Raw genomic sequence first — 21,456 nt, forward strand, 5'->3', positions numbered from 1 at the left:
TCAAATCTTGTCTGGTTCTTAGTTAAGATATACCTCCACACCGTGTGTGTGTGTGTGTGTGTGTGTGTGTGTGTGTGTGTGTGTATACACAAGTCTTACACTATCGCTATGCGTTCTGCTATCTCATTCTCTGCCTTATTTCTTTGAGTCAGGGTCTGTCACTGATCCTGGAGTTAGGATGACAATCAGCAAACCCTAGCAAATCCTCTGGTCTCTGCTCCTCACAGCACTGGGGTTATACATGCAGCCACGCCCAGACTGGTACCTGTGTGCTGAGGAATCGAACTCAGGTCCTCGTTCTTGGCACTGCAATAGCTAAGACTGAGCCATTTCTCTTGCTTCTGGGCTGTGGGCTGAACCTAGTGCCTCCTGCATATTAGTCAAAGCTCTCTACCACTGAGCTACATACTCAGTCTTGTTCCTGCTTAGAAGTTATTATGTGTATTGGGGATGATTAAGGTCATTTTAACATAGTCTGCATGTTAGAGGATTAAGTTGTTTTAGGGGCAGTGTGACATTGGTCATGTGACTTCATGCTCAGTGTTGTCATGATTGAAATGTCTTGGGATGGGTAATGGTCAAATATCTTCTGTGCATAGACAAAGCAGATAAGGTAAAAATGTGTCAAAATCAAGAATTTGACTTTGTTTTTTAAATAATAAAAAGTTTAGAAGAACTGCACGCTACAAAGTTTTGATTGATGTTATTCTCCGAATCCAGGTCTCTTAGTATTCCCCGAATTCTACTCAGGGCCGACTTCCCAAAGAACACAAGGCTGGTGGATGTCTTTTGTCCCCCCGCAGAGGTTATGCATTTAGTGGGGACTTCTCATGCCTTGACGTTAAAGGTTCAAATCCTGGGACCGTTGTTGCAGAAGTTTGGTCCTTTCACCACAGCGTCGGTTTCCTCGTCTACAGATGGGGACTCCTACCGCTTTGGGCGGTGGGGAGCAGAACGCCAGACGCTCGGGCCCCGACAAGAGGCGAGTGACCGGAGGACCGACCAGGGCTGGAGACTTTCTGCAATGGGCTGGGGCCGGGCTTCTCCTCGGTGAGGGGCCCTCAAGGTGGGTTACACAGCCTTTCCCTCCTCCCGATCTCAACAAGCCCGACGAGTCCCACATCACCCGCCTGCCCCGGTTCCCTCGTTCTGTGGTTTCCGCCGGCGAGCAGAGCCACAAGCCGCTCCCACCGTGACTCCAGGGACGCACTCCTGGGTTCGACACCGACCCCACCTGCAGTCAGGGCCGGTTTCTCTCGAGACCTCCGTCCAGGATCTCAAGGCGGCACGGGGACCCAGGCAGAACCCAAGTCGGACCACGCGGGCAACACCCACAGGCTGAGGGCGGGGTCCAGGCAGCCCTGTTCCAACATGGAAGACCTGCGACTTCACGTTGCTCCAGAAGTTCCCTTCCCATTGGTTGTCTCGCAATTGGTTCTCCAATAATACCGACGTTGACTGGTTGAGCTAGGGAATGTTGCCGAAGTGATTGGTGCAGCCGCCATTGCGCGCGGCTCGCGGATTTTTCAAACATAACCCAGGTTCCAGGAAGTGAAGGAAAAGGGCGGAAAAAGCTAGCCCTGGTAGGGGCGGGACTAAGGACTCGGAAGCCCGCATTGGTTCTTGAGACCTAAGGGCGGTCTGCAAACGCTTCTTTCTCGTGATTAGTCCGAGTCGGGAGAGGGAGGCGGGTAGCTACGCAAATCGGCAGAAGCGCTTGCTTCTATTGGCCAATCTCGGAGGAAGGCGGAGCATCCGTGGCGACTGATTGGTGTAAGAAGTGAAGTGGGTGGGACTCTAGACCGGAGGTTTTGTTGTGAGGGTCGGTTGTCAAGCAGCGACCAATCAGGGCAGAGGATGGAGGCAAGTGGGGGGTCGCGCCTGGAGGGAAGCCTCGGCCTCCAGAGCTACAGCTGCAGGTAGAGTGGCCCTCGGGGTCTTGGAGGCAAGGGGAAGATGGCCCTGGTCTTTGCCGAGCCTGGAGGGGACAATCGCGTCGCCGGCAGAGGACTCTGGGCCAGGGGAGGCTGGAGCCAATGCCCCTCAAGACTGAGGGACGGAGGGCCAGGCGAGGCTGAGAGACCAGTAGCAGATTGTGGAGGAGCGAGCGGGACGGGTGTGGAGGTCGGAGAGGGAAAGCTATGGGACCGGAAGCAGAGCTGAGGGTGTGCGGAGGACCGCGTTGAGTCGGGGCTCCAGAAACAGGGGAGCGAATGAATGGGGCACTCCGACAGCAGCAGGGAAAGGGGCGTGAAGAGGGTCTGGCGAGGGGGGCCCACCTAGGGAGATGAAGGTGTGCGGGAATGGCAGCACGGGTGACAGGAGAAAGAGAGTTGAAGGTCCGGGGCTGTGGAAGGCGCCATCCGTGCTGTGTGGCCTTTTAGAATCGAGGAGTCCATTGCAGCTCACGCCTGGACGTGAGACCCCATTCCCAGCTATGTCCTTGAGAATAACAAGAGGTGGGCGTGGTTCCCTCACCTGGAGCTGGGGAAGGAGGGAGCTAGAGGATTGGACCCCCAGAACTCTCTCGAAAATCACTCCTTCACTTCTTCTCAGAAGGCCTTTACTGTCAGCCTCCTCTCTCTCTCTCTCTCTCTCCCTCTCCCTTTCCCTCTCCCTCCCTCCCTCCCTCCCTCCCTCCCTCCCTCCCTCCCTCCTGTTGTGTTTGTGTCTGTGTCTGTGTGTGTTTGCCTTTCATGGATCCCTCAACATAGCCGCAGACTCCAATGCCCCATCCAATGCATGAGGTACAGTTTTCTGTGAGCTGCAGACACGTGGTCCTCTCTGTCCCACTGCGGTTGCTGACCCTTAAGACAGCGGCATCTTGGAATGCTGCTTTAGGCCTTTTTGAACCGGCAAAGAGCCACCTGCCTGTGCCTGTGCCCCTGAGTGCTGGGGTTGAAGGCTAGCACCACCAGGTCCAGCTACCTAGAGGTCTTTTCCTTTTGGGTTCTAAGTCACAGAGGTGTTAAGGTTTGCAGGCCCAGTGTGCACTGCAGCTCCAGGCCCTGGTGGGCCTGTATCAAGTGGCCTTGGTGACCCAGGGAGCTGCAACGCGTCTCAAGTACTTGCTAACACGCCGTCACCTCTGTTTGTGTTCTAGCCCAGTGTTGAGCTGAGATGGCCCAAGCCTGACATTCCGTGATCTGGGACCCTGACCTATGTGTACAGGCTGCTGCTTGGTAGTGGATGATCTAAACCACCAGGCAGTCCTGGGCCAGGAGAGGAGGGCTCTCTGCCTGGATGTGTGGGAACTCCCTGCCAACTTGATTGTCGGATCTGGGGGGGATCCACCCCCACCCCACAGGGAAAGCACAATCCATTTTGTGGGTGGGGTCTCAGGTGCCACCCCTTGAAGCATGGCCACCCCTGTGGTCACCAAGACTGCCTGGAAGTTGCGTAAGTACTTTTCGTCTTTCTTCACCACAGTGTTGTTTTGTGAGCTGCTCTTGTTTTGCTGGCTGGTCACAACAGTTTTGTCTCCTGTCCTCGGCACAGTCCGTGTTTTATGGTAGACAGGGATGTAAATCACGTCGGGCAGGTGGCTTAATCCTCCGGAGGCCGAGCTGCCTTATCAGTACCGCAAAATAGTTGCAGTATGCTCTGCAGTTGCACTGAGATTCAGGTGAGATCGTGAACTTGGTTAAAGCGCTTTGCAGAGGATTTCCAGTCGGGCTGATGGCAGAGTGTTTGGAGAAGGCTGGAAGATGCTGTAGGGTTTTTAGATGTGTTCCAAGTCAGATGAAAGTCTAGGGCTGTGGGAGGAGGAAGGGTGTGCAGAGATGCTGGCAGGACTCTGGGTGTAACTGAGCAAAAATAGTTGAGTTCTGTAGTCTAAACTCACTCATATTCTTCCTTTCCTTTTTTTGAGATAGGGTGTCCCTATAATCTTGGCTGGTCTGGAACATGTGCCTCTGTCTCCTGCGTGCTAGGAATAAAGACCTGCCCTACTACGCCAGGCTCTTTCATATTCCTAAAAATATTGAGGATCCTAAAGGGCTCTTGCTTATGACAGTTATATTTATCTGTATGTACTATATTAGAAGCCTTCTCTGGAGCAAATGAGAGTACCAAAGGCGGACACCATCCTAGTATTTAAGATAATAGTTTTGTTTGTTTAGACCCTACAAAAGGCTCTCGAGGATCCCTAGCTCGTGTTTGGAGGACCTGCATCTTACCTGTATGTGTCTGTCCTCAGCTGCAGCTGGCTGTCACACGTTTGATATGCTGTCCCTGGTCCCACTCTGCCTCTGACTGCCCCTGGGCTGTTTCCAAGAGTGAACAAGGAGACTTTGGGCAGAGCTGTTTTCTGGGTCTCAGTGTCCTCATTTGTAAAGTGAGAGATTGGGACCATTTGAAGTTGCTCTCCAAAGCTCTAGTGTTCTGGGAGAACCTTCTCAATGGCACTCAAGAAAGGTATACTTTGGGTAGAGTGACTTTGTATTTATTGGCATTCTGTATCCAGCTCTTTAATGGCTTACCCTACCTGAAGGTAGAACCAGATGCTAGGGAGCGAGTGAGGGCCAAGATATCCAAGGAGCTCAGGCTTGGGAGAGCAATGGGCAAGATCCAGAATTACATCCACCTGTTTCCAATTCTGCTCTGATTCTGAACCGGTATGTGTGCTCTGATTCGGTTAACTAACTCACGGGAGTGCATGAGCGGCAAGTGCCAGGGCCCCAAGGCAGGAAGCTCTGTGTGTTGGAAAGACTCACAGGAGACTGTGGGGCTGCTGCACATCAGCAGGAACCAAGTGATGCCAGGTGAACCCAGTGAGTTCTGCAGGGCACATGTCCACGAGACCCCTGTGGTCAGAGTCCCCAAGCATCGAAGTATCTAAGCAGCAGGCAGCAATATGATGAGGTGTGTGCAGGAGCGACAGTTTTCTTGTGCACAGAGGTTTACGGGTTTACAGCCTGGGGCCATACAGGCTGGGACTTCTTGGGGCTCCAGTGTGTGGTGAGTATCAGAAGGCTCTTTGCCAGTGCGGGGTTGCTGAACCCCTGTCCTTGGTATCTTCCTCCTAGTATGTAAGCCCTTAGCACCTCTGGGCAGACCAAGAGTGATCCCCGGCTTCGGCTGAGATGTGCCAGGCTATACTGCGGGGGCTCGGGGAGGTCCTGGTGGCTTATGCTCCAGGCACAGCAGCTGCGTCGCCTGGCCTGCCAGGTGGTACTGAAGAGTCTGATGTCTGCATGCATGGGCCATTGATGCTTGGTGTTCTGGCCAAGCTAGAGAGGGAGCCTGCTGTGAGGACTGGGCATCCTTTTTGCTGGTGCTTGTGCTGTCTTCCTGTCTGCACAGGTTCCCATCAGCCTCTCCTTAAAGGGGAGTTACAGACCCTGCCCGGGATCCATCTGATCCCCTGGAGCCTGAAGACAGGAAGCTCTCCTTTCCCAGCCTCCCAGTGCCGGGCCTGGAATAGATGCCCAGACACCCTTCTGTTACACACTTATGGCCATCTCTGGAGGTGATCGAGAGGCTTGCTGAGGTGGGACTCAGCCAGACCTTTCCCCCTTTGCCTGGGGAGAGTGAGACCCAAGGCAGATGCCCAGGGGTCTGTGAAGAATTCAGGGTGTGGCTGCAGAGACAGCTTGAGCCTCCAGAACACAGTGCTGGGGAACAGCTGTACAACCCTCCTGCTGCTTAGACAGATCCACAGAGGCTCGCGCCTCAGGCTTGTGGGCAGCTGTCCCGAGGTGTCCAGAGGATGGGGCTGTGGTTGATATGACGACTCCAGCATGATGGCGGGTCTCCCAGTACCTAGAGTGGAGGCGTCTGGGCTTACCAGGAGCTCTCACCCTGCCCGGGACAGCCGTGCCTTGCCAGACCCCGAAGGGGCTGTCACTTCAAAAGTTTCGTCTTAGCTTGGGACCCTGGACGTCTTTGGAAGCCCAAACTGTCTGGGCTTTCCTGGGCCTGTTTTCCAGTCTCCTAATGGTCTGCATCTCATACAAGAGCTACACAGACTGGTAGATTAGGACCTAGGGTGGGGGAAGGGTGCTTTACTAACAGCATGACATCTGTTGCTTTAGGTATCTGCTTTAGGTTTTCCCCTTGCCTGTGTGAGAGACCTGCCCTCTCCTTTCTCCTTGTTCCCAGAGGAAGTTGGAGACCAAGGCCTGGCTTGCAAGCCTAGTCTGCTTCTTGATTCTCTGCTGAGTTTGTTCTTCCTGGAGCACTGATGAGGCCCACCGTCCCCGTCTGTGTTCCCCACTTCAGCCCTCCCACCACGGTCCAGGCTAGGGCCCCTGGTGGACTGTCCACAGGCCTTACCTCCCATTCTCAGGGTCAGCTTTTCCCCACCCAGCTCCTGCTGTTTCTGCTGCCTCCTGCCATTACCCCTATGGAACCCACTCCGCACCTGCCTGGGACCCTGGGGGTCACTCTGTCCTGGTTGCTGGTCTTCAGTATGCCTCTCAGGCCATTTCCAATGAGCTGGCCCCGGGGTCACCCTGTTCTCTAGACAAGGACCCTCTCTGAGAGCAAGAGTGACTTGTCCAAGGCCACGCAGCTGGCAGAGCTCAGATCAGCACCTGATTGAGAATTCTGAACTGGGATGTAGGGACAGCCGTCTGGGCAGAACTTGAATTCTTCTGAAGGTGTGTCCCAAGTGGGCTATGGGTGGCACCTGAGGAGTTGAAGGCACTTAGGTGACGTGTGGGTCCACTTAAACAAACAAAAACAGTTTTAATGGTTTTTGTTTATCATAGAAAAAGTATTATCTCTGGATATGAGTGCTTAAGACAAAGTAGATAAAAATAGGAAGCCAGTTTTTAAAAGTAAACTTAGCCTTCCCACAGTATGTGTGGTGATTGGTTCCAGGACTCCTCCACATGGACGGCCGCGTCTGCATGTACGCAGGCAGCCCTTTATATGGTGAGGAGGTGTTTGCATAGAAACCTGCACTTCCTCTGGGTACCTTGACTCATCTCTGTTACTTGTGATACTCAGTACTGTGCAATGCTGCTTAAATGTTTCTTGCACTATATTGTTTATGGACTAGCAACGAGGAACTGTCATACTGATAAGTACAAGTGCTTGTTTTGTTTTGTGACAGGGTCTTGTATGTAGCCCAAGCTGTGCTGGAGCTCATGATCCTCTGGCCTCAGCCTCCCAAGTGCTGAGTTTTCAAGTGTGCACCATGTGCACAGCATTCCAGATGCACGCATCCCAAGTATCCCCTCAGTTGGTAGAGTGTGTGTATGGAGGCCAACAGTGCGTCAGTGTTACCAGCTGATGTGAGGAACAGGCGCTCAGAAAGGTGGCCCGAGAGCAGGGCAGGGAGCTGAGAAAGAGACAGTGATCTCAGCCTCTGCCTCCTACTTTGTCTTGTAGCCGGGCCTGAAGCTGGTGGGGGTTAGCCGAATGCCATGTTCAGAGTTGGTGGCTGAGGAAGGCCACCTCCTCCATATGGCCAAAGTCTCCTGACCACTTACTTCCCCTTCTCTCCTGTGTAGAAGAGATCGTCGCCCATGCCAGCAATGTGTCCTCATTGGTGCTGGGCAAGGCGTCGGGGCGGCTGTTGGCCACTGGTGGGGATGACTGCCGAGTCAACCTGTGGTCCATCAACAAGCCTAACTGCATCATGGTGAGTGATGAACCGGGGCCCCTGGTGGGGGCTCCCTTTGCAGGCACTGGTGATCCCAGGTCACTGGAGTAGCCCAGCACTCCATTAGTGCTACTCCAGTTATCTGCTCCGTAAGGTCCAGGGTAGCCCAGGACAGCTGGGTTGGTGGCTAGCCCTCAGGAAGCGGGGATAACACAGATGTGGGGCAGAACTCCAGAGTGTTCATGGGAGGAATTAAACAAGCCCCAGTCTCCACCTTGCCAATGTGTAGGGGTGTATATCTTCACTAAGGAAAGGGTCAGAAGGGGTCACACATCATACAGGGCTGCAGGCTGCTTTGCAAGGCAGGACAGCACAAGTAGGAGGGAATTCAGGATTTCAGGCAGTTCTGTTGGCCAAACATGACCAGGCTTTAAGTCTGTGCCTTTCTAGATAATGGAGTAGAAGCACTGAGGCATGCGTGTGCACATGTACACACACACACACACACACACACACACACACACACACACACACCTCCAGATACTATCTTACTCTTGAGTGACTTGGTTCTTTAGAATGATAGTGTCATGAGGATTTTCCTATGTCAACAAAGACTGTTTTACAGCATGCTTTTAAACGGCTTCTTGGTATGCATCACAGGGATGAGCTGTAATTAGCTTAGCCACACCCTGTCATCAGCCGGCTGTTGGCTCCAGCTTTTAGGTTCTGCTAAACCACACTATGTCAAACATTCTCATTTGTTCAAACTTTTGAGCAGGATCGGTGATCACTGTGTCTAGGCCCAGAGTACACAGTTCTGAGAAGTGGCCACAATGGGCTCCAGAAGCCACTTTCCACTCTCACCCACAGCATTAGAATGTGGCTGTACCCTGCATCCTTGCCACCCTAGGCAACTGTCATTCTTTTGACTTTTGACCAAGTAAACCGAAGATGGGGGAAAGTGATAACTGTGAGTGACAACTTGCTTATTTCATTGATTTTGTGACATTGCACAAAACTGAGACCCACTCAGATCATAGTCAGTACATCAGGGTTCAGTAAGTTTGTTTTTATCTTTTTTCCTTAAGATGTGTTTATTTTATTTTTGTGTGTATGGGTGTTTTGCCTGCGCGTATATCTATGCACTGGGGGCGTGCAGTGTCTGTAGAAGCTAGAGGGTGACACTGGATCTCCTGGAACTGGAGCAAAGAGGGTTGGTAGCTGCCATGTTTGTGCTGGGCACTGACTGCAGGTCCTCTGGATGAGCAGCCATTGCTCTTAACCACTGAGCCACCACCCCAGCCCGTTTTGTTTTACTTGTAAGACTCAAATGCTTCCATTCCCCATAAAATGCCTAAGTAACATCCCGAAGCTGAAAACTAATCAGCACAGGCTAGAGCTGTAGCTTACCGGTGAAGTGCTTGCCTACATATTAAAAAAATAAAATAAAAATTTCACCGGAAAGAAAAGAGGGTGAATGCTGAAGTATTTCTCTCTACAGTGACACCTGTGTCCTTCCTGGAGATGACCAGGCCTCCAGATGCCTTCTGTGTCCTAGAATTATTCAGTCTACAGACAAGCAAAATACATGTTTCCCTCTAGTGGTCTCATTCTGTGTACACACCGTAGCCTCATGGAACTCAGTCTTCCTCATGTTTGAAAGGTTACTGTCAGGGACATTTACATGGCCTCTTGTCTCTTGCCATGAATAACCCTGGTTTGTGCTTGCAGAGAATAAGTTTCCTGTAGAATTGTGGTGCTATTGTTTTTCTGAGACAGGGTCTTACTGTGTAGCCCAGGCTGGCCTTGAGCTTGGAGATTCTTCTGCTTCAGAGACCAGAGATGATCCTTACTGCTGGGATCGCAGATGTATGTCACCACATCCAGTCTTGGATTGTGGATATGAGGAGAATGTGTGTTTCTTATGGAGATTGTTTTTGCCTAGTTGTGATCATGGAAGCCTGGGTCATTTAGACCCCCTACCATTGTCTGGAAGGAGTCAGACAAGTTGCTGTAACTACAAGGCTTCAGACACTGGTGCTGAGGAATGCCCCCTGTTTCCCACTTGTCCCCATCAGGAATGTTGTCTTAGTAAACACTGGTGAAATGGTCACTGTGCATTGAGGGCCAGCATTGAGCAGAGTGACAGACACCATGGACTTGGGTATGGCCTTCCCTCCTAAAAGCTGAAGGTGACAACACCTTACCTGACCCAACTGTCCTTGCTGTGGGTGCTCTGGATGTGCAAGACCTTACCTGCTGTCCAGTGGACCTTCCCAGGCCCCTTCCGGAGGCATGGAGCAGGCAGTCTGAGGGAGTCGAACACATAGGGGCAGTTAGTAGACATGTGCTCTTAGCTTGCTGTGGCCTCTATGATTAGACAGAGTAGGTAGAGATTTGGGTATCCTGAATGTGATCGTTCATACTTGGTCCAACATCTCCTTATCTGATCCCTGTTTCCTTCCAGTGACCCAGAGCCATTTCTATAGGCGATGCCCATGCCAGGAGTCGGGAGCACTCTAGAGGGAAAAAGTTGAAGGATGCCTGAGGTTTTTTCCCAGACAGGGGCTCTGTATGTAATCCAGGCTGGCTGGGATCTCACTGTGTATTTCAGACTGGCCTGGAACTCACTGTTTTTTTGCCCCCCAAGTGCTGGGGTCCCAGGCGTTTGAAGGGCTGCTTTATACATTGTGCTGATGAGCCGCCATGCTCAACTGAGTTGGCGCGTGGTTGGGCCCCGAGAACAGCTCACCACATACTGTTTCTTACTGAGGCCATTCACAGGGACCCTAAATTTAGGACAGTAACTGGGGGTTACCCCTACAGTTCATCGGAGCTGCCGCCCTCTCTCTGCAGAGCCTGACAGGTCACACGTCCCCTGTGGAGAGTGTCCGCCTCAACACCCCCGAGGAGCTCATCGTAGCCGGTTCCCAGTCAGGCTCCATCCGCGTCTGGGACCTGGAAGCTGCCAAAAGTAGGCCTCCCTGCTTACTGTTCCTTCGTGTGTGGGCGGGAGGGGGAGGGGGAGGGTAGACTTGGGGCATTGGACTGCTGCCTCCAGGAAGTCTGGGTGCTTTGTTCCCCAAGCGCTGACCAGAGGGGGTGTCACATTGTCTATGCCACTCCATCAGTCCAGCAACAGTGGGCACCGCCATCCCCAAGTGCTAACATGAGGAGGTGCCCAAGTAATGAACAGTAAGGTGTGTGTCCATGTGCCCATATGTATTTGGAAGCTGGGAGGACATCAGGTACGAGGGGTATCCTGCGGCAGGTGAATAAGTAATGGCCACGTGGGAAGAGCCATTAAGATACTGTGGAACCTCCCACCTCAGGGTAGTGTTAGGTGTCTGGGTCTTCTGGTCGCCTTTCCTCTGTCTTCATTAATTTTCACCTTGACAGGAATAACACATGTTTGAGAAGTCCATTTCAGCATGAAGTTTGATGGCCTGGGAAGTCTTTGCCCCATCCGTCCCGTTCTAAGGGCCTCTGCTCTCCCTTCCCCGCTGTTTTTTGTTTTGTTTTGTTGTTGCTGGTTTTGGTTTTTCGAGACAGGGTTTCTCTGTAGCTTTGGAGCCTGTCCTGGAATTCACTCTTTAGACCAGGCTGGCCTCCTGCCTCTGCCTCCGAGTGCTGGATTGAAGGCGTGCGCCACCACTGCCTGGCCTCCCTTCCCCGCTGTTGTGCCCATCCCCGCCACCACCCTTTCCTGGACCTATGGCACTGCGCTCGCTTCCTTTTCTCTTTCAGACAACAAAACTAACGGGTTGGCCCCTCACAGTGCCCACAGTGCCTACCTGAAATCCCAGCATTCAGGAAGCTGAGGCAAGGGAATCGCTGTGAAATTGAAGGCCAGCCTAGTCTATGGTGTTTTAGCCCACTTCAGACAAACAAATAAATAAAAAAGGTAGCCCCTGCAGTGAGAGGCAGGACTTGGTTCCCAGCAGCTGCCTCAGACTTGAGCCCATTGTCCCCACTCCTCTTCCTGTTCATGCGGTGTCACCATATACATGGTCAGTGTTTGTGCTGTGAGGACCCCAGATGGTTTCTTTTGTGTCACTGGCTTTCCCTGGGGTGAACAATCGCTCCTTTTTCCATGTGCATTTACAAAATCCCGGTAAAGTTATCACTGATCATTGTTAACCATTGTCACAAGTCAGCTTTGAACCTCTCCTGTAATCCAGTTCTCTCTTCCTCAGGCCCAGTGCCTGGGAGCCCTGGGGTTGCAGTTTAGTCACACTCCTGGCCTCCTCATCCCTATCTTTGCTGCCTGAGACCTACAGTGTCCTCTTCTGTGACCTCCTCCTCTCCAGATGGAATACCTTCTTCCATATCAACTATGAAAGGGTGAAGGGTGCACACCTGGAGTCCGAGCTCACAGGATGCAGACGCAGAAAGATGGCGTGTTCAAGCCCATCCTATATCAATTGTGGGGCCAAGGGACATAGCTCAGTGGTAGAGACCTTGCTTGGCTTGTATGAGGCCCTGGTTTGACCCTTGGCACTAAGGTCAAATGGCAGGCACAGTGTTGGCTGAAAGTGACTTTATCTCCATTCTTTAGAGTTCAAGTGTAGAATTCCATTGGAAATAGTCTACTAATGGGATTTTGAAGGTGTCACCCTACTGCTTTTAGGTTTCGGAGTTGCTGGTGGAATCCGATGCTGTTTTTCTGCTTCTTTCTTCCTCTTCCTCCCTCTGTTTGTAGGATGCATCCTGGCCTCCTGGTCACAAGCCCTTCTGTGGGTGTGTTCTCACATCTGAGCTTGGAAACTCTCGTCCTGGGGTGTGACCACATAGAGTCCTGCCTTCTCTGTGGATGCCACGAGCCCCAATAGCCCCACAGATTTGTCCGAAGAATCTGGAATTTGATGTGTTACACCCCCTCCTCACTCTGCAGTATTGCCAGCTAACTCAGCATGGTTTACCATCCATGTCCAGGCCAACCTCAGCAGATCCGAGTACAGCTGGTTTGCTTGTCTCTGGGGCCACCTGCTGCAGCTCAGAGGCTCCAGCCTTCCTGGTCCAGTGAGAGCTCCCTGAGCTTGCCTGAACCTAAAAGGCCCTTCTGGGACAGGCTCTACTGCGGAACACAAGCCATTGGCCTGTGTGCCTGGCAGTGAGCTTAACTTGGTTCAGAAACATTGGTGTTTTCTGTGTTGTGGTCCTCAGGAAAGATGGTATCCCTTAGTTCTTGGGAGTGACTGCACTGTTGATGGTGTTGAACAAAGAGCCCCAGGACACCTTTATGACAAACAGAGCCGTGCACTGCATCTTAGCAGAGGTTCTTTGGCAAGGCCTAAAAGCATGCTGTGCTTATCACTGGATGTGAGAGGCAGGGAGGGCCATGCCAGGGTGTGATGCTCTGACAGAGAAGGCAGTCAGTCCCCAGGAAACCTGAACTGAATCCCAGTGAAGATCACTACTCTTCATGACTCCCCAAAGAGCCAAGGGCCAAAGGGAAAAGCTACGAAGACACAGCCCACCCCAGGCTTTCACAGCCACAGTGCTCCACCCAGCAGATGAGAGTGTTCCCGTCACATAGTGCAGGGGAAGTGCACGACAAAGCCTGCTTGCCAGGGCCCCTGTTTTGACAGATGGGGCAGGCAGACCAGCAGAGGCACAGTGGAAACCCTGAGTCTGGGGGCGGCAGAGCCTGGCTCTTGAACCCTGGTGTCGGGACCCTGCCCCAGTGCTCTCTGCTGTCCATATGCTACCTCTAGTTGGTGATTCTCAAGCTGGCCCTCAGGAGAGAGAGCTGATGTCTCAGGGCCACTGCTACCCACGACATGGGCACCAGGGGTGAGAACCCAGAGAAACTTTAGGGACACGGGCTTCGGAGAGAGCCACAGTTAACACTGGAGGAACAACCACTCCACTGGGGGCCAGGGAGGTCCCCGCATGTGCAGGCAGGTCCATGCCTCCCTCACTCTGCAGGCCTTAGAGCTTGTGACCAAGGCTAGACATCCCCTGGGAGAGACGAGTAAGGGCAGAAGTCATGGCAGAAGAATGTGGTCCTGCCCGCTTTCCATGGTGCAGCTGGGAGGTAAGGGCGAAGGCCCGGTGGATCCCACAGGAAGGCAGCCACACCTCAAGAAGCTGGCCTGAGTTGGGTAGGCCCCACCACAGCCTCTTGTGTCTGAGTTTCCCTTGCTGTGGCAATAAGGCAAAAGGTGGCCAGGGCAGCATGTTACCTCGGCTTCCAGAACTTCTAGTGATTCAAGACAGCCAGGGAGCAGGGGAAGCCAAGGGCTGAGTGTGGGTGTAGTGGAGTTGGACATCCACACTGGGGATGAGTCAGGGGCCTTGGCAAAGCCTCAGGCATGGGAAGGAGGCGTCATCCCAGCTGTGGTGCCCGTCAGAAACTAAGCACAGAGGTGAGGTGGACAGTGGGCCTGCTCCTCAGGGCGGGTGCTGGCTAGAGTAGCCGTTCCTGCCTGGGCAGCTTTGACTCCAGCTGACTCCTGAGGCCCAGGTGGTGCTTCAGATGCAGGACCTGATGGAACTGTGGTCCAGCCTGCTGCAGGTCAGCCTCAGGCAGGACGTCTCACCATCCACCCACCTCCTGTCATTGACAGAGGGACTCCGAGCTAATGTATAGAATCAGCTTGCTGAACACCAGAAATGTGCAGTGACAGGAGGCACCTAGCTCCCCATAGCTTGGAGTAGAGCATCCTCGCTGGGACCAGGAGAGGGAGAAGACACATGCTGTGAGGTCTGAGGAGGACGTGGAGGGGACAGACTGGAAGAGGTGAAGGCAGGCCTCCTGGAGGAAACTAAAGCATTGAAACCTGCAGCCTCACTCTTAAGTACTTGGTGTTCATTTTCTTAGTTCTCATCGTAAACCAGCCTGAAGGTCAGAGAGGATAAGGGATGGCCTAGAGTCACAGTAGTTAAGAACCAGAGCCAGAACTGATCCTAGTTTTGTCGGACTGCCAAGCACATGGCCTAGTATGGATGGACAGATTCTACAGTAGTTACTCGGTTCATCTACGCTTGGACCTTTGTGTACATGAGAACTCAGTACCTATTAAACCTTGGTACAATTTAGGGATAGCTGAACTCTATAGCCTGTGGCCTACTATTCATGGGTTGGTAAGCTTTATTTGGGCAAATACAAATCTTCTAAAAAGCTACCTACAGTACTCTGAGACACAAGTTTGTCACCTTAACGGATTAGATGTGTCACCAGGGCAAGAACAGATGATAAGTCTGTCTGCTCCCCTGCATCTCCCCTGCATCCTCAAGGTCACTTGTGCAGATGCCATCCCACTGGGCATTGTGAGTCTCAGCTGTCTCCTCCTCTTGCCCATGGTCACTCTCCACTTGATGATGTCCCTTGTCTCCTGAATTCTTTAGTCAAGCAGCTTCCCCTCTTACAGCCCTCTGCTCAATCCTTGGTACTGTCCTGGGGGTCATTTACCCTGCATAATAGCCCAGTGGCCACATGGCCTAGACCAAGCACTGTTGTGACTGCTGCTGCCCAGGGGCCTTGGCACACACAAGCTCTGGGTAATGGCATGCATTTTCCAGGGACTTAAGTAGTGACAGAAATGGCTGCAGAACTGTTGGGGTGGCGGGGCACTGGCAGATCTCTAGTTTCATACTGCATCCCAGCTTCTGTGCCAAAGGGTGCGCACGATGGGCTTGGCAGGGTGCTGCTGGCCAGCCAACATTTACATGATGCTTCTGCTTTATTTTGTTTCATTAGTTCTCCGCACACTCATGGGCCACAAAGCTAACATCTGCAGCCTGGATTTCCACCCCTATGGTGAATTTGTGGCCTCAGGTTCCCAGGACACAAATATCAAGGTAAGGCACCACTCTGCCTATGTCAAAGTGTAAGGAAATCATTGCTCCACATCAGCATCCTTGGGACAGAGGACCCATGGACCTGGCCAGACACTTCAACTTGGGATGCCCAGCTTGGGCAAACCTTCCAGCTTTTCTCTTTGGGGCTGTCATGACCTAGACGTATCGAGTCCTCTCTTCTGCAGTGTACCCTCTGGCTTAGCCCCCAGAGCCATCACAACCTCTCATGATCTATCCTCCCTACCCACACCCCTGCTTCTCTCCCCTACAGCTCTGGGACATCAGGAGGAAAGGCTGTGTCTTCAGATATAGGGTAAGCATGGCCTGTGTCTGTTACCTATGACCTTATGTGACATCAATCACAGCATGAGTCCACACCACAGTAGGACGGGGGGGGGCTGCAGTCCATTGCAGGTTAAACCTCGAAACAGACCTGGAGTAGAAGTGCAATGCCTTGGGTGGTCTGTCTGGACCCCCAGCTTTCTGCTAATCCCCAGAGCCACATCTATTAAACAATTCCATGCTTTGCTTTTGTAGTAAGGTAACTGGTGTCCCTGGGCACAGGGCTTCCTGTTCCTAGGTGTGTGGCAGCACTGTGACTACAGAATCCTTCTCAAGGGCTTCTGCAAGAGCCTTAGAACACTTTTAGCATGTAACAGACTGCACAGTTGTGATTTCTTGGAGGCCTGGGAGTCTGGCCACCTAAAAGTATCCCTCATTGTCTCCCAGTAGTGACCCTCCAACCTTTCTGTGACTGGTCCTTAGGAAGGCCCTGTGTTTCAGGGTAGGCATTGGAGGATGGGGAAGTGCTGTGGGACCCAGGCCTCTCCAAAGAGCTTGGTTCTTTTCGTCTACCTCAGGGACACAGCCAGGCTGTGCGGTGTCTTCGGTTTAGCCCTGATGGGAAGTGGCTGGCGTCAGCAGCAGATGACCACACAGTGAAGGTAACTCCTGACCTGGGCGTGCAGGCTGGGTCCAGAGGTATGTCGATCATACCCAGACTGTGTCCTCGCCTCCCTGTTACCTGGGCATATGGGCCCCCAAACTTGTTGAGAGTAGAGGGAGCACAGGCCTGGAGCCTAGGGCCCAGCCTGGCCCTTACCTCTTCCCACCCTGCTCCAGCTCTGGGATCTGACAGCTGGCAAAATGATGTCTGAGTTCCCTGGTCACACCGGGCCTGTCAACGTGGTGGAGTTTCACCCCAATGAGTATCTCCTAGCTTCTGGCAGCTCTGACAGGTGAGGAAGAATAAGGCACATTGCCTGACAGTTGTCCCTATCTTCTCTTACCCCGTCATGTGCCTGCAAGCCTATGCGGGCTAAATTTAAGCCAGGGTTAGTTCCTGGTCCCATTCCTCCTCAGCTAGTATCCTGGCCTATTGGGACCCACACCCCCTACCGGGGCAGAGTGCAGGGAGGCCCCTGGAAGGTGGAGCTAGCTCTGGGGCAGGGCTGTCAGGAGCAACCTAGGTCATCTTCACTCTCTGCATGCACAGGGCCATCCCTGCCCCAGACATCACTCCTAGTGCCCCTGCAGGGAGGGGCCTGGAGAGGCCCTGGACAGCATGAGGGACTGGCTTCCTGTGGCCATCTTTGCAGGACAATCCGCTTCTGGGACCTGGAGAAGTTCCAGGTAGTGAGCTGCATTGAAGGGGAGCCAGGGCCTGTCAGGTACGCAGAGCGCATGGACCCTCTGCCCCTCACCCGAGTAGTGGGGTGTTGGTAATGGTGATCTTCCTGCCTCTGCTTCTCCTCTGCCCTGGGCTCGCCAGCTTTCCTGATGTCGGGTGCCAGCTGGGTGCCCTAGGACCGACAGCCTACTCTCATCTGGCCTAGGAGTGTCCTCTTCAACCCCGATGGCTGCTGTTTGTACAGCGGCTGCCAGGACTCCCTGCGTGTCTATGGCTGGGAGCCTGAACGCTGCTTTGATGTGGTCCTCGTCAACTGGGGCAAGGTGGCTGACCTGGCCATCTGCAATGATCAGCTGGTGAGGGTCAAGTCACTCACCCCCACCCTCCGCGACACGCTCCCAACCTACTGGGCCTCCTGGGGTCTGGTCCCACTCCACACCAGCTCTGCCATGTCCCGCAGATAGGTGTGGCCTTCTCCCAGAGTAATGTCTCCTCTTACGTGGTGGACCTGACGAGAGTCACCAGGACAGGCACTGTGACCCAGGACCCTGTGCAGGCCAGCCAGCCTCTCACACAGCAGACCTCCAACCCCGGTGTCTCCCTCCGCCGCATCTATGAGCGGCCCAGCACAACCTGCAGCAAGCCTCAGAGGTGGGTGTTCATGGCCCTGGCAGGGTGTATGTCCCAAGAAGCTCCTAACACGCAACCCCGGGCCTCACTGAGGATCCTGGCCTCTTCTGCTCAACTCTGCACACGCTAGGGTAAAGCACAACTCGGAGAGCGAGCGGCGCAGCCCCAGCAGCGAGGATGACAGGGACGAGCGCGAGTCCCGGGCCGAGATCCAGAACGCGGAGGACTACAATGAGATCTTCCAGCCCAAGAAGAGCATCAGTGAGGCCACCCTCTCCCACCTCACAGCCAGCATCCTGCTGTAGTTGTATCCCCTAAGCCTTCCCTGGTCTCTACATTCTTGTACCGGGCTGTTTTCTAAAAGCGGGAACCTCTGCTCTAAGCACAGAGGGCCTAGAGGTGCACATGGGTTCATGGGGCCAGGAACATCCGCCTGGGAATCACCTTCCAGCCATGTGTCTATCTTGACTAAGACCTTGGCCACACACCGGCCTTTTCCCAGAGAGCCCCCTTTGCCTTGGCAGGTCGGACGCCGCCCCGGCGAAGTGAGCCCTTCCCAGCGCCCCCAGAGGATGGTGAGTTGGGCAGAGCTGGCCTGACGACCAGGCCTTGCCTCTCTCGGTGCAACCCCTAGCCTAACCCAATTAGATCTTGTCCCTGTACCTACCTACAAGTGCCTACCCTGTGCCTGGCCCCAGGGAAGGCCCTGGAGGCAGCATAAGCAAGGCAGGCAGTGCCCCCTTCAAGCCCATGTCTGAGTGCTTGAAGAGAAACGGAAACACACGTGGGCCTGCACATGGGGTACATGCTACTGAGGACTGGGTCTACTGCAGATATGGAGAAGCAAGGCTCTGAGAGGCCAAGGGCGGATGAGCAGAGGGCAGGAAGAGCTGGGGTGTGGGGGGGAAACAAGAGGATGTCAGGACCCAGACCTGGAGCGGGAGCCAGAGACCCAAGTTCCAGACCAGACCCGTAGAGCCCTGGCCAGGAGTCTGGGGACTGAAAAAAGGGACTATTCAGTCAGCTTTGGGTTGGCAAAGGGTCCATCCATAGCATCTCTGTCCTGGCTCCCCTTGGGGACCGGTGCTGCTGCTTTATCTTCGTGAGACTTCTGAGAACCTCTCCTTGTTTCCTGCTCGTCCCCCTCCCTGACCCGTCCGCTGCACTCTTCACATACTCCACTCCTAACAGCAGGGTTACCCTGAAGCTCACACCCAGGGACAGCCCCTGCCTCAGCTCCCAGGACCCCACCTGCTGATGCTCTCCCTGCACCTCCTTCCCGGCTGCAGATGCCATGGAATCCCAGCCTGACCTCTGACCTCTTCCTACCAGGTCCTTCTAGTTTGACAATGAGCTCTTCTTTCTACTCCTAGACACAGCCACAGCAAAGGAGGCCTCAAAACCCAGCCCAGCTATGGATGTGCAGTTGCCGGTGCCAAATGTATGTCTGAACAGAGAGGGCATCCTATGGGTCTGAGTCAGGGTTGGGACCTGCCTGTCAGGAGCTGAGGGAGGACTCCGGCTGGTGCTAGCTGATCCTCTACTCCCTGCAGCCCGAGGTCCCAGCCCGGCCTCCAGTCTTGACTGCCACGCCCACACCTAAGGGCGAGCCAGCCATCATCCCTGCCACACGGAACGAGCCCATTGGCCTAAAGGCCTCTGACTTCCTGCCCGTGAGTGGGACCTGCCCAAGAGGTGGGGTTGAGGGCTGAAAGGAGAATGGGGTGTGCTATCTGCCCCCGTGCCAGCATCTGGGTACCATCCTCGCAGGCCGTGAAGGTCCCCCAGCAGGCAGAGCTGGTGGATGAGGATGCCATGTCACAGATTCGCAAAGGCCACGACACCATGTGTGTGGTGCTCACCAGTCGCTACAAGAACCTGGACACTGTACGAGCTGTGTGGACCACATGTGACATCAAGGTAAGGGTGACCTCTTACCACCTGTTGCTTGGGCTTTAGGCTGAACAGAGAAGAGGCCACAGTGGAGCCCTGGGGCACAGCAGCCTTGTGGTGTTAGCGTAGCCAGCTTCCATCAACTGAGTACTGATGTCAGGCTGCGCCCCGCCCTCCTTGTTGGTGCAGTCTGTTAACATCCCTCCAACCCTGTCTACTCCCATCCCGCGCTGCCTACCCTCTTAATGGAGCTTGTCTGCAGACATCAGTGGACTCTGCAGTGGCCATCAATGACCTATCTGTGGTGGTGGACCTCCTGAACATTATCAACCAGAAAGCGTAAGTGGCCTCAGGAAGAGAAGATGGGGGCGGTGAGGGCTGGCTGATGGCATCACACCCAGCTCTCTCTCTCCGCAGCTCCCTGTGGAAGCTGGACCTGTGCACCACGGTGCTGCCACAGATCGAGAAACTGCTGCAAAGCAAGTATGAGAGGTACGAAGCCCCGCCATGCCCCGGAGCCGCCAGAGTGGAAGTAGGGATGTGTGTGCATATGCCCCATCTGTGGCGGGTCCCTCTGGCTCTCCCGTCTTCTCTCTGGCTCTGGGCCCATCTATTGTGACTCCGTCTACCTTGCTCCTGAAGCTATGTCCAGACGGGGTGCACCTCCCTGAAGCTGATCCTGCAGCGTTTCCTGCCCCTCATCACTGACATTTTGGCAGCCCCTCCTTCTGTGGGTGTGGACATCAGCCGAGAGGAGAGGTAAGGGGCATGGTGCATGCTACCCCTCAGCCTTGTTTGTGGGTGGCTGTGCCCAAACAGCTCACAAAGAACACCGTCTGGGAAGTGGCTCGGGATGTATGGGTGTGGTCAAAGCATGCGTCCCTCCGTGGTCTTGCTTGTCCATGCACACGGAAAGGCACGGCTTGGGGGACTTTTTGTGCTCTGAGGAGGGACTGGAGTGGTTTGGGGCGCACAAGCCCTAGGCCTGGCAGGCATCATGGCCAGGTGGGGTGGCCTCCATCCTTAGGCGCTGCCTCTTGGCCTACAGGCTGCACAAGTGCCGACTGTGCTTCAAACAACTCAAGAGCATCAGTGGCCTCGTCAAGAGCAAGTCAAGTCTGAGTGGCCGCCATGGCAGTGCCTTCCGTGAGCTGCACCTACTTATGGCCAGCTTGGACTGAGGGGCCTGTGGGTGGGAGCACCAGCAGCCCTCGGCTTGGCCTCACTCTCTAGTTCGCTGTATGCCCGTGGCCCCTGCGCCTCAACTTGGCCTCCACTCTTGCCCTGATGGCCATCCTGGAGGCAGCGTCGCCAGCCCACTGACCACTGGACAGTTGCGGACTCACAACTTCCTCTCCGGCAGCAGCAGCTGCGCAGTCTTGCTTCTCAGGGCAACTCCAGTCACGGAGCTGCTGCTGTAACTTATCAGGCAGATTTATTAAATGTATAACTGTTCCTGGCTTCCCTATAAGATATTCTCGAGAGGCTGAGACCATACTCCTCCAATTCCCAGTGCAGCTTCTGGATGTGGCCAGCAGGGGACAGTAGAGTGTCAGGTACACAGCAAAGGGCTACCTGGTAAGCTCTGCTCTGGAGAAGGGGAGGAGGAACAGGTGACGCCATAGGTATCGTAGCCACACTCCAGTTGTCCTTGGGTTCCTTCAAGGGCAGTGGATGCCCAGTCCAGTGACTGCATAGCCAGGTGGTAGGAACCCAGCCTCATGGCTAAGTACCACGAGGTTGGCTAAGAGCCATCATCCCTCCCTCTGACCTCTGGATACTCTGAGGGACTACTAGACAAGAATGGTGGATGACCTTGGAAGACTAGTGGCTTTCACAGCCCACAGGAATGTCTGTGCTTCCTGGCTGGATGAGAGCCAGCTCTGCCCTGGTGGCATCCCTGAGAGTTTGCCCTCCAGGACAGCAAGAGGGAGGGAGCCCTTGC

At 54.1% G+C, this 21,456-nt stretch overlaps 1 protein-coding gene across 1 annotated transcript; it reads left to right on the forward strand.

The window, feature by feature from the left end:
• The first annotated feature begins 1,792 nt into the window (after positions 1-1,792).
• Positions 1,793-20,966, forward strand: Katnb1 (katanin regulatory subunit B1). The gene is made up of 20 exons (XM_005078628.4): positions 1,793-1,919; positions 3,104-3,399; positions 7,461-7,591; positions 10,409-10,526; positions 15,258-15,358; positions 15,630-15,671; positions 16,219-16,302; positions 16,481-16,596; positions 16,957-17,028; positions 17,194-17,344; positions 17,449-17,639; positions 17,749-17,879; positions 18,143-18,193; positions 18,992-19,059; positions 19,172-19,291; positions 19,389-19,538; positions 19,774-19,850; positions 19,929-20,003; positions 20,154-20,270; positions 20,560-20,966. Exons 2-20 carry the CDS (start codon positions 3,360-3,362, stop codon positions 20,690-20,692), a joined length of 1,968 nt encoding a protein of 655 aa, XP_005078685.1. The 5' UTR covers positions 1,793-1,919; positions 3,104-3,359; the 3' UTR covers positions 20,693-20,966.
• Positions 20,967-21,456: the final 490 nt, after the last annotated feature.

This window comes from Mesocricetus auratus, unplaced genomic scaffold (genome assembly GCF_017639785.1).
Source record: "Mesocricetus auratus isolate SY011 unplaced genomic scaffold, BCM_Maur_2.0 Super-Scaffold_100714, whole genome shotgun sequence".
Classification (NCBI taxonomy): Eukaryota; Metazoa; Chordata; class Mammalia; order Rodentia; family Cricetidae; genus Mesocricetus; species Mesocricetus auratus.

Bases quoted from the DNA above. Each gene is read 5' to 3' on its own strand.
- Katnb1 (XM_005078628.4), top strand. From the start codon at position 3,360: ATGGCCACCCCTGTGGTCACCAAGACTGCCTGGAAGTTGC. The intron at 17,640-17,748 runs GTGGGTGTTCAT...TGCACACGCTAG, and splicing joins ACCTGCAGCAAGCCTCAGAG to GGTAAAGCACAACTCGGAGA. The intron at 18,194-18,991 runs GTGAGTTGGGCA...TTCTACTCCTAG, and splicing joins CCCAGCGCCCCCAGAGGATG to ACACAGCCACAGCAAAGGAG.